Source organism: Canis lupus, chromosome 29, assembly GCF_003254725.2.
Source record: "Canis lupus dingo isolate Sandy chromosome 29, ASM325472v2, whole genome shotgun sequence".
Taxonomy (NCBI): Eukaryota; Metazoa; Chordata; class Mammalia; order Carnivora; family Canidae; genus Canis; species Canis lupus.
Window position 1 is genome coordinate 17732491 of NC_064271.1, and position 13182 is coordinate 17745672.

At 39.1% G+C, this 13182-nt stretch overlaps 1 protein-coding gene across 1 annotated transcript in view; it reads left to right on the forward strand.

The window, feature by feature from the left end:
- PREX2 (phosphatidylinositol-3,4,5-trisphosphate dependent Rac exchange factor 2) overlaps positions 1 to 13182 on the forward strand; it is a 288100-nt gene that overhangs the window by 107786 nt on the left and 167132 nt on the right. The window contains exons 9-11 of the mRNA XM_025477924.3: positions 1861 to 2010; positions 5274 to 5418; positions 9647 to 9747. Of these exons, the coding sequence (XP_025333709.1) occupies positions 1861 to 2010; positions 5274 to 5418; positions 9647 to 9747 (396 nt within the window). The remainder of the gene's footprint in view (positions 1 to 1860; positions 2011 to 5273; positions 5419 to 9646; positions 9748 to 13182) is intronic.

The following is a 13182-nucleotide window of genomic DNA, read 5'->3' on the forward strand; positions in this document are numbered from 1 at the left end:
ACTTGTGTTCGTTGGTGTTCTCTGGGAAGAATACATTACCTTCATTTTAAAGTAAGTTCAGTATTTTATTCCTGCAGGTTGCATGTGGCTCTTGTGATTTTCTTTACCTGGATGGTTAAAAGGGTAATGACTAGTGGGAAGGTGGGCTCTTTTAAGCCACAGTTCTGGGTTCACTTAGCTAATCTCAGTCTAATTGTGGAAGAGGGGAGAGTCTGAAAAGCCTATGCTTGTTTGTGATACTGGCCCTATAAGGTGATACATTTGGGGAGGAGGGTGTGTGGACACGTACAATTCAATCTTTTTTTTCCCACCAGTTTATCATAATGTCTTAGTTGGTGAGTTTTATAGGTAGTAACAAGGCATTCTGGTATAACTATTAACTAATAATTTTTACTTTCTTACTAATGCCATTGCTACCTATCTGACATGTATTACTAGGTTCTGCTACTTTGTATTGGATATGGGCAGGAATTAAATAAGTAAATGTAAGAAGGAAAGTATAAAAATTCCTTTTTAAAAACAGACTGTAATTTCCTGATGGGGGAAATCTTCTGCTAGTTTCGATTTTATCAGAAATTGTTCTTGTTATTATATCGGGATAATGGCATACACACACACACACACACATATATATAGACTAATATATAAGTCTGTCCTGGCTCAAATATAACTTGGAATTTTTAAATACCCTCAACTATGCAGGATCATTTGAAAATGCATCTTTGGAATAGTTAATCTGAATACAGATACTGTGTGGTGATTTTGGAGCTTAAAGGACTATGGGGACAAGATTTTAGGACAATGAATATCAATCCTGTCTGCCTCTACTCAGAACTCACAAAATAAGATAGGCCATTTGAGAAACAACAAAGAAACAAAAAGCAGGTGTGGTGCCACAAAGTCATTTCTCTAAACTACCTTTAACATTTTGTGGCTGACCTCCTGTCTACTATTACTGTTTAGTGACTCTCTGGGAGATGAATGAAAAGTGTTACTTTAAATTGGTGCAGGCGCTGATTCAGGCCTTTGTCATAGGTCTTTTCATTTTGGATTCATTTGGAATCTTTGCTTTGCAGACTGTCATACCAGTAAAAGCTGGATACAAATAACATCACTATTGTCTACCTGCTATTAGGCAGAAAACTGCCATAGAGAGTTTCCTGTTGACATTTTCAAATCTAGCATGACAGTGCGGCCAAAATTATGGTGAGACCTAGAAAAAGACAATGTGACAAAAAACACCTTTTTGTTTCTATTCATGCCACTTATATGGAATGATGTGGCTTTAAAGAGTGCATATTTTTCAATCATGAGCAATGATAATGGATTGGCATTTTGTACCTTTCCATTTATTGAAGATTAGGTATATGCAGTCTTGGTATGTTCCATTCATTTGTTCTGATTTTTATTGTGTGGTTCATTAAACACTGAGAATTGTTCTGTGGCAGTATAGTTTGCTTTTGTGAAACCTAGAATAATATTTCAAAGGAATATTAAAAAGACAAAATGAACCTGACACCTTAGATATCTGATTATTGAGATGAAAATCCTTTTAAAAGTTCTTTTATTGCTTTAGGAACTTTAACAATATTTCTGGACATAGAGGAAAGGAATGTTAATAAGTTCAGATGTTCAGTTTCATGTAATAGATTAATGTTATGATTTAGAAATGTTCTGTTCCTGAGAACTGACTGCATTTAATGTATAAATACTTAATTTTTTGTTTTTATATTCTTCATTAACAAGTATAAAGATACTTTAAAGAATTCCGTGATCTTGGAACTGTTACGAATTAAATGATTGTATTGATATAATATTACATATTATTTTTGTTGTTCACCTTTACCCATTAATTTCCAGCTGACTTCCATAGCAGTGGACACATTGTTGTCAATGGATGGAAAATACATAACACAGCGAAAAATAAATGGTTTGTGTGTATGGCAAAAACACCTGAAGAGAAGCATGAGTGGTTTGAAGCTATTTTGAAAGAAAGAGAACGGCGAAAAGGTAGGTGTATGAATTGGGTGCTATTATACTTTATGAAGATTCTAACTTAGTAAGAGGGCAGAATATGGGCAGAAATTAAAAGAAAGTAAAAAAGCACTCAGATTCACTTGGATTTCTCATGTGGTATAAGACCCATGCTAAAACAGTATTTTGAATACTTCTAATATTATTACTAAAAGAAAAGAAAAACCTTGTTTAGTTAGTAAAATAATGCATTGTGGCCAGCAATGTCTTTTAAATAGTATCCTATCTGTTGAGGCTGCTATAACAAAATACCATAGACTGGATGGTTTATAAGCAACAGAAGTTCTGGAGGCTAACGGCCTAAGATTCAGTGTCTAGTGAGAGCAATTTTCCAGTTCATAGATGGCCATTTTCTGTGTCCTCACATAGTAGAGGGGCAAGAGATCTCTTTGGTGTTTCATTTATAAGGCCACTTAGCCCATTCCTGAGGATTCCACCCTCATGACCTAATCACCTCCCAAATGCCTTACCTTCTAGTACCATCATATTGGGTGTTAGGTTTCAACATATGAATTTGGGAGATATGCAAACGTTCAGTCTACAGCAAATATTTTCATTTGCTTTAAAATTTGTTCAATTATCATTGCACCTCATTCTTGCCATTTCTAAAGCATCATCATGGAGTTTTCCCATAAGAGACAAACTTCAATAGTACAGCAGTACTGTAGGGACTTCAACAGTTATATATTTAAAAGTACATTGAAAATTTCTAGACCAAATATGTTAGTATCTTAATTATAGAATAAGGCACTTTAGATATACATTAATTTTTAAAAATTATTATAATGCCAATAAGGAGTTTGTTCATATGAGGAGTCCTGGTTCAAAACTGCTTCATATTTTTAGCAAGATTTGCAAAAAGGTATTTGATCTGGCAATGTTCAGTTGTGTGAGGTTTATTTTTATTTTATTTTTTTAAAGATTTTATTTGTTTATTCACGAGAGACACACAGAGAGAGAAAGAGAGAGGCAGAGACACAGAGAGAGGGAGAAGCAGGCTCCATGCAGGGAGCCTGATGTGGGACTCGATCCTGGGTCTCCAGGATCACACCTTGGGCTGAAGGTGGTGCTAAACCGCTGAGCAACCGAGGCTGCCCAGTTGTGTGAGTTTTATCTGCAATTAAGCACATTTCTGAAACTCAGCTGGGAAATGCAAATGCTTGTGTTACTACTAATTTCTTTACCAAATAATTGATAAGAAACAAGATAGTATTTATTCCTTTTCCCCAGAGATTTAGGAGTAAAATATCTCATTGCTGATGAAATTTCAGAACACAAAGGACTCTTTCTTCCATCTTCAAAAATTTTCCCTTGAAGAACATACAAAGCTCCTACTTCTATTAAAATATTCATAGTACACAGTTGTTTGAGAATTTCCAAAGCATTTTCAAACACTTAACTCCTTTGGTTGATCTTGGATGGAGAGCCAGTTCGAAAAACTTAAAGATTATGAATACATAGCTGATTCTTTAAGTTTTGTTGAATCTAGCAATCAATTCAAATAGTGTAGAAAATCACTTAAAAGGTAAAATAAATGTTTCATCAAGTTGAACCTTTATTTATTTGGTTTTTCAGAATGGGTATGCATATAGATAAACCTAAAGTGAAAAGGAAGGGAGGAAGGAGAGAAAGGAAGGAGGGAGGGAGAAAGAAAGCACATTCTAGAAATTTATGTTAACAGGTTCTGTTAATGGATTGTTCTCTATTACTGACATGGTAATTGCTCTTCCATTGTAAATAAAAATTTTAGTAAGAAATTTTGTAGCTAGAAGACTAAAAATAATTCCAAGTATTTCTTCTGCAACAGTTCATCAGTCCCATTGGCTGATTGTGGCTTTCAGCCACAAAGGCTTTCAGCTTTGACACTGGTCCCCTCTAAGAAAGATCCTTGCCTGGGTTACCTATTCCCACCAGATTCATGTCCGGGTCTGCATTGCCACTTTCTCCATCTTTATGTCCTGCCTTGTCCTCTCTCTTGAGCTTCGTATGCATTTGTTCCGCTGACTCTTAGCCTCCACCTGAACATCCAGAGTCAACCTGCACAGTCCTGGCCTCCTCCTTACCTGAAACCCTTTCCCAAATACGCCTCTTCCCCCTACTCCCCAGTTTGGCTTTCCTTAAAAGCTTGGCAGGCATCCCGATCTCTCTTTTCTCCATGATGCCTACATTTAACCTTTTGCTGTATCCTATCAATACCACTTCCTGGAGATTTCTCAGCTTCATTCTCTTGGCCTTGGGGCCCCTACTGTTGTCTGCAGGGGCTTGACGTTACCCAAGTTTTTGAGGTCTCCTCCTAATGATGGCTCTCTTTTTAAACCCTCCACCTTCAGTTTATTCCTACACTGTCATCTGAGCTTTGTTTCCAAAGCAACAAAACTTTCTTTCCTGTCCTGCCCTGCTTTTCCCGTCCCTGTGGTAGAAACCCTTGCATGTTTCCCTGATACCTCAGGCATGAAGAACGTGGAATCTGCAGTTGCGCAAGGCCCCTGCCTAACCCAGCAGCATGCCCCCTGTCCTCTCCCCTCCAGCCTGGAGCTCAGTGCCCTGTGCTGCTTCAGAACCTCAGGTAGCTCTGGTGACATGTCCTCTCTCTCTGAAAAGTCTCTTCATTCCTCTGCATTTAAACATTGGTCTTCTGTGAAACCTTTCTTAATGTTTCTCGGAGGTAAGATCCTCTGAATATGGGATGCCTCAGTGGCTCAGGGTTGGTTGAGGTTCCACGTTTGACTCAGGGCATGACCGCGGGGTCCTAGGATTGAGTCCTGCATCAGGATCCCCACAGAGAGCCTGTTTCTCCCTTTGCCTCTGTCTCTTCCTCTCTCTGTGTCTCTCATGAATAAATAAATACCATCTTAAAAAAAAAAAAAAGATTGCCTGAATATGCCTTTATTGTGTCACACTATCTCCTGTAAGGCTGTTTTGAGGGCCACCTCTCCAGTTGTGCTGATCAAATTCTGCAGAATGGGTGACTGGAGCTGCGGTGCAGCTGTTCTTCCTCCACTGGCCAAACCATGTACCTTTGGGCACAGTTTGCACAAAGGCACTAGACAGCCCTGAGGATCGTGTCCTGACCATCTCCCTGGTATCTCATGAGCTTCTTGGCGATCAGAGCCCTATGGAGGGCTCTGTATCTGCAGACCCCTGCACATGGGAGACGTGCCATAGATGTTTGTTTAATGCAGACATGAGTGAGTGGGGAAACTTTTTCAGTTACCTGTCCTTTGTTTCATTTTGGATAGGTTTAAAATTAGGAATGGAGCAAGACACCTGGGTAATGATCTCCGAACAGGGTGAGAAACTTTATAAGATGATGTGCAAACAGGGAAATCTGATCAAAGACAGAAAAAGAAAATTGACCACGTTCCCTAAATGCTTCCTTGGAAGGTAAGGTCGGGAGTCTGGGTACATGTATTTCTTTCATATTTTCACCATGTCGTGTGTTGACCTTTCTTTAATGATTTTTCTTTTCTTTCTTTCTTTTTTTTTGTTTACTTTAATGATTTTTCTTTTCTTTTTTTTTTGTTTACTTTAATGATTTTTCTTTAAAAAATATTCCTCTGGGCATTTTTGAGTATTTCTTTAACTGTGAACATTTCCTGGCCCATAGTGGGATGAAGGAATGGACTCAGAGCCAGAAATCATAGAAAACTTAAGACATCTATCCATCCACACATGACTTCAGCAATTTCAGATGTACCGTGTTCTAAGGGCAAAACAGATGCAGGGCTGGCAGGCAGGCGGGCTCAGAGTCTAGCAGGGATGTGAGTACAGGCCTAGAGTTTGAGGAGACTCGGGAACGGAGAACACACAGTCTAAACTCGCAATTAATTCAGCATTTTGGCAGCTGGGCTCAGCATGAAGGAGTGTCGACGGGTCTGAAAAAGAGGGTCATGCAAGGGACCCAGCACAGAGCAACAGGCAGGGAAGTTGCCTGGGCTTTAGCATAGATTTACTGTGTGTCCTTTGGGTTCTGAGGACAACTAGACGTGGGGGTCCCTGCTGAGCGAAGCCTGTGGGACCAAAGGTACTACTGCTCAAGCCAGGCCCTGTGCTGGCTGTCCCTATATGTTATTTCTGATCCTCAGATGCATATACTTAGAAGTTAAAAGCTTTGTATTTTTTAAAGATTCAGAAACCAGCGATCAGGGAGTTTACCATGCCCACCTTCATATAGCTATTAAATGCCAATGTCAACTCTATAAAAGTAGTCTGGAGTGCTAATTCCAAGTCTGGACTTGGAACACACATCATAAACAGACTGTCTCCTACCTCTGGCTAGTTAAGAGATTTGGGAAGTTTAACTTTCTTCTTCCTCTCTAAAAAATGAAGATGATTATAGTGCTTACTTGTAATACCTCCCAGAATGTCTTCTTGATTCGTTACGCAGACACAACAAAATAACCACAGGCCACACCAGCTCCCAACCCTGTTAGAAGAATGTAAGCCAGGAAACCCTGGCCTGCAGGGCAGTATGGGGTCTCTTCATTAGTGGGCATGGTCCTTACACCAGACCACACAGCTGCCAGCTAGCTGGTGTCACTATCAAGCCCTGGGTGATGGCTCTTGTGCAAGAGAAAGAGCAGATGTAAGCCCACCTTGGCTTAGAAACCCAATGTTGCAAAGAAGACCCTATTTTTTATAACAACCCCATGGACATAACTTCCGGGGTTCTCATAGGGACATGCCTGCTTCTAAGAGTCACTTCAGCTTCTCACCAGGCATTTATTAGTATTCCATTTAGCCATCAGAACTCATTTTGACCATAAGCAATGCTTCCTGGTAACATGGCTAACACCCTGCCTGCATCAGGTTCTAAGGAAACAGAGCTACAAAGTTGACTCAGGGTCACGTTTTCTTAATTAAAAGAGCAGGGGTTTTATTAACTCTTTACCCTATGATCTCACATGGCCATAGCGCTAGTTAGTTACGACGGTATGTGAGCATTCACCATCCATAGTGCTGATACACAGGAAAGACTCAGTAAATCTTAGCTGTGTTCACTGTGGCTTTTTCCATAACAACACACTAGCTCTGTGTTACAGCCCAAGTTTGAGATTGCTTTTGACAGGATCACGATCCTTTCACAGAGTGTTAATGGGATCTTCTTGTGATTTCAGTAGGTCCCACAATAAAGCCGCCCATTAACTTCCTTTAGTAACCATTCTCTTTTCTTCCTCTATGCTCCTAATTTATAGCAATACTTAGAATGTGCTCTTTCTCTCATTTTAATTTGATGTATTCAGATTTCAGAACGGAGAATGATGCTTGAGCTACATACCAACCAGCTCAATTCATTTGTCAACCACTGATATTAATAAGTGCTCAAAATGTGCCAGGCACTGTGCTGAGTTCCTGGCATTTATTAGCTCATCTAATCCTGTGACAGCACTGTGGAATTGATATACTTTTTTAAAAAAAGTATTTATTTGAGAGAGAGAGAGATAGTGGAGGAGGAGCAGAGGGAGAAGGACAAGCAGATTCTCTGTGCTGAGTGCAGAGCCCAACGGCGGGCTTGATCCCAGGACCCTGAGATCATGACCTGAGCCAAAGGCAGGCACTTAACCGACTGAGCCACCCAGGTGCCCCTGGAGTTGATACTCATTACTTTTGTGCTATCAAGGAAGAAACCTGAAGTTTTACTTCTTTTCAGATTTTCTTTCTTTTGGATGATTTCTATTTAATAGAAGGATTGAAAGCATTTTAACAACTTCTTCTGCCTGAAAATGTACTGGTTAGACTCGATACCCACTTTTAGAATTCTGCAACCCTCAGTTATTTGACTTTAGTCATATGTGTTGCTTTCAGTTTTGTAATAAATGGAGAAGTAATCTCCTGACACTTTCTATAGCTTGGCTTCTCTGACCTCTGTGCAAAATTGAAACCATTCTAAACAGTATCCATTACTTTATGTAAAACTTCAAATGTTAGATTTTTATAACATAAGCATTATAAAATATTTTATTGTAAAACGTTTCTGTGTTTAGTGTTTTCTTATGATACCACATGGCCATATAAACCATCACTACTGAGCTGGTGCTCTCCTGGGTTACCAAACAACATCCTATTTATATGTGATATCTGGGGCTCCTCTCCCCACCCCGAATTGGTAAAAGATATGAGCTGTCATCCTCCCTAGCCTTCCACAGCCACAGCAGATATATGTGGTAGACAGTTCTGATGGAACTGTTTTGTTCCAGAGTATTCCTTTTGGATGACAGTTTAAATTAAAGAATGGATTTACTAAATAACTTTATTTATTTGCTTGTTTATTTTTAAAGATTTTATTTATTTATTTGAGAAGAGAGAGAGAGTAAGTGTACAAGTAGGAGGAGGGACAGAAGTAGAGGGAGAAGCAGACTCCCCACTGAGCAGAAGGCCCATGCAGGGCTCCATCCCAGGACCCTGAGATCATGACTTGAGCTGAAACCAACTTAACCAACTGAACCACCCAGGTGCACCCCATAAATGACTTTAAAATTTGAAAACAATATAATAAAACTTTTGGTGTGTATTAATTTTATATTGGTGCAAAATAAATGACCACATACCTAGGGCTTTAAACAACACCCAGTCATTAGCTCATAATTCTATAGGTGAGAAGGAAATCAAGGTGAATGATACTGGGCTGCCTGCTTAGGGTCTCAAAAGCCAAAAGCAAGATGTGGGCTGCGCTGAGGTTGGGCCCTTATCTTAAGGCTCTGAGGAATAAATCACTTGCAAGCATATTCAGGTTCAGAATTTAGTCCTCAGTGATTGTAAGAGTAAGTCCTATTTGTGTGCTGGCTGTCGGCTGGCTAGGACCACTCTCAGAAGCTGCCAGCATTCCTCGCTACATGGCCCTCTATTTTCAAAGGCAACAGTGGCTCACTGAATCTTTCTTGTGCTTTTAATTTTTCTTACTTACTCTTATGCCACCCACCTGAGAAAGCTCTTTCCTTCAAAGTGCTCAACTGACTGGGTCAAGCCCTCTTGAATAATTTACATGTTTTAAGATCAACTGACTGGGGATTTTATTTACATATACAAAATCCATTCATAGCACTACCTACCTTAGGATTTGATTACAAAACCAAGGGACGGGATTCTTGATGGGAGGAGGGAGTAGGAGGACATGTTTGGAATTCCACCTACCATATAGGGTATGCAATATTTTTGGTTTGCCTTCTTGGACTTTCAAACACACTGGTTTTCCGTGCCTGGAAAGCCACATTCCAGACCGTCTATCTCTTATATTAAGTCGTTATTGTTCTATTTATTTTGCCTGTTAGCCCTCTTTAGGATCTGTTTTTATTCTCTTTATAGTTAAAACTACTCTGAAATTTTCCCTTTGTGTTTATTAGAGGTCTCAGTGAGTTGAATAGTTATTATGTGTGGTTTAGAAAAGGGACATGGGTTTTCCAGAATAGCATTTTTTTTTTTTTTAGAATAGAGTAAAATTTAAATAATTTTGGGCTTCACATGTGTGGAAAAAATGCATGCTGAAATGCACTGCAAATATTTCTTTATATTTGAGATTCCTTCCAAAGCTGCTTGATGAAAGCATGGTAGAAATAGACTTCCTGAGGGAGGACAAAAAAGACTATTTAACCATTTTAGTGTATTTCTATTGCAGTGAATTTGTGTCATGGCTGTTGGAAATTGGAGAGATTCACAGGCCTGAGGAAGGTGTTCACTTAGGACAAGCATTATTAGAAAATGGAATCATCCACCATGGTAATTATTTCATTAGTTACTAAACTATTCTATTTATCCATCAGCTGGAGGCATCTTAATTCCTTAATCAATTTAGCTTATAGTAAATGTCCACATTATAGAATGCTTATGTATTTTTAACAACATTTCTAGTGCCTAACATATACAGAACTGTAGTTCTGGGAGTTTTAGGGAGTTGGGTTTATGGTGATATATTTGCTAACTTTAATACGAATGGCCACAAAACAGGTAAAAATTAGAAATGCAGGTAAATGTGGGACTGTGGTAAGTTCTAATTAGAGTATTTGGGACTGTTTTATGAGGGAAAGTGTATTAATGTTAGGCATTGTAGAATGAGTAGGACTCTAAGTGGGACAGAAGGGCAGAGAACGTCTCGCCCTGAGGAATAGTATAGATACTCAGGCATGGAACTGGGAAAGCTCACAGTGGTCTCTTCAGGAACTAGTATAGGATCTCTCATGGTGAGACAGTATAGGTCACGGATGAACATACTGGGGAGGAGAGGTGTGGTATGAAAGGTAAGCACATCTGATTCCACAAGATCTTAACACTCTGGCTGTAATATGTAGGGCTTATTCTGAAGGGAGTGAGGAGATGATGGACACTTTTAAGCAGAAAAGTGGCCAGAACTTGGCTCTAGAGCCCTCACATGCAGCAATGTGGAACACAGAGTGGAGACATTGGAGACACTACAGGGAGCCCCATCCATTGGGAGGTCCCCACCTTTCCCTGCAATGGGAGGATGAGGGTTGTGTTCTATGGCATGATGACAGTGGCCCATCTGGGGGGGTTTGATGAAGCTGGAACAGCATATTTGGCAACTATTGTCTGGGACATGAGGAGTGAAGTGCAAGATCAGATTATTCTGAGGTTTCTAGCTGGTTGACAGGGATGATTATTCAGGAGGAGGAGCAGGATGGGGAGAGGATAAAGAATTTGTGGTAGGCTGGGTATGAGACATCCACAGGGGAGCACTCAGCACGAAGTTGAAAATATGTATGTTAAGTTCAGAATAGAGGGAGATCCAGAGACAAATTTGGCAATCATTTCAAGAGAGCACCAGATTCCTGAGAACATCAGTAACATAGAAAGAAGAACACAGTGATAATGGGACTGAGAAGTAAAACTTGAAGAATTTCTTATGTAAAATGTGAGAGAGGAGAAAGAGGGGGGATTATGAGTAAACATGGGTATTTGGCTAAGGTATTTCAGTGTTCCTTTTTTTTTTAATTAGAGTGGGACAAAAATGAACTGTATCTTCACAGTTTTTCCCCACCGTACTGGTGCTCTGTAAATTCTACCATCAAAATAGGTCCCTAATTAGACAGCTCCTCTCACTTCCAGGATCCCCACCTTCTTCTCAGTAACCATCCTCTCCTTCCTTGCTTCCACTTTGATCCTCCATCCCTATGATACACCCTACAGATAACAGCTGGAGACCTTGAAATTAGCAATAATCATGCCTCGGATAAGCCTCATTGGCTACAATACCGCCACTGCACAAAGCATGGAAACCTTTTAAAACAATGTAAGATCAAGGTATTCTGCTTATCATCATCTGCTGATATCCCATTAAACTCAAAGAAAAATCCAGAATCCCTTATCAAAGTCTGGATCTCTTTTCCGTGGCCTGAAAGGCCCCATGTGATAGGGCCCCTGACATCCTCTGTGACTAGGCACATAGTGTAGCACCTAATTCATTACATGGTGGCCCCTGTGGCTTACTGTCTCCTCCTTGAACACTCCATTTGGGATCTTTGCTCTTGCTGTTCTCATTCAACAGTTATTTATTAATTCCTAGTATATGCTAGGGACCTTTCTAGGTGCTAGAGAGATAGCAGTAAATGAAATTACAAAAGTCACCGTCTTGTCTTCAGTGACACTCTGACTTTTAGAATCTTATCCCATTATTGCAACAAGCTGTGTTTTTAATTTTAATTTTTAAAATTTTCTTTATAAACTTATCATGCTGTTTTATTTGTTTATTCCTTCTCTATCTCCCATACTTACTCTGGCCCCCAATCAAATATAAATACTATAAGAACGGGACCCTTGTTTGTTAATATATAGTAAATGGCTGGAGTGCCCATCACATGTAGGTGCTCAATAAATATTTGCTCAGTGGATAAATAAATGACTAATTATATTGTGAGTAAACAGATAATACTTATAAATTGTATATGATTTTGTACTTGATTCTTTAGTACCATAGAAACACCATGTAGCACCAAGTATGCTAAAAAGCATTATCCAAAAACTTAAAAGTAAGAATGAAAAGGTGATATTGAGCTAGATGGCTTTTCTCTTTGCTGCTTCTCTTTCCTTTGTTCTAGGCCCAAGTCCAAGTATATACTTGGGTCAAGAAGGGAATATATTTGTTTTGTCCTGCAGTCCACTGAAGCTCAAGTAGGTGGAATATAGACAGGTTTTGCATACAATCATAGACCTTCAGAAATCAGGTGATTCTTGTCTCATTTATACTGTGTACTTCCAGGGACTATGTCTTACCAGACAGAGCAAAGAATGAAAAAAATCTGTTTATGAACACCTTTGTTTATTTTTTTCCTACCTGACTCTTTCCTTCATTCTATGTGTAGGATATTATACGAGGTACTTTACGTATGTAAACATGAATAGTGACTTTATTTCTTATGGTCTGGTAGTCTTAAGCCTGTCTTTTTACCTTGTTTATCAAGCAATCCAGCTGTTGACATATTTCCTTTCAGAAAGGTAGAAATCTACTAGGATGGGAGAATTAATTTTTGGCAGGGAACTCTGAGAAGGAATTGGTTAATGCTAGCTGCTATAACAAATATACCACCTAACTACATTGATTTACATTCTAAAAGCTATTTTTTCACTCAGATAAAGTCACTGGTGGAGGATGGGGTTCGGTGCTCTCCCTCACACAGGGTTTTGGTGTCTGATAGAGGCTCACCTACTTTCAGTGTAAAGAGCTCTTAAAAGTCATGTTGAAGGAGTAGTGGAGTTTTTGGTTTGTTGGTTTTAAATGGGCCTATACACTCCCCATTGTGCCATACTTTTTTGTGCATGTCTTTAGATGCAACGTAGTTTCATGGCCACTCCTTACTGCAAGAGAAACTTAGAAATGTAGGGTAGATTCATGTCTAGGATAAACAAAAGCTAAACTGATTTGATCAACAGTGACCCAATTTCTGCTACTGAGACACAGCTCCCAGGTCAATATTAAAAAAATCACTGGAATTATTTTAAAGCCAGAGTAATCATTATATAAACTCATCAATATTTTATGATTATATCATCATGTAATAATCATAAAAATAACTTTTAACATTTCTCTTTCAATGGAGGTTTTCATAACTTCTGTTGTTAATTTGAGTGACTTCATACCATTATGAATTAGAAACAAGAGAAAAAAAGATCCTAAAGCTGTCAGCAATTGATGTTGCTCTT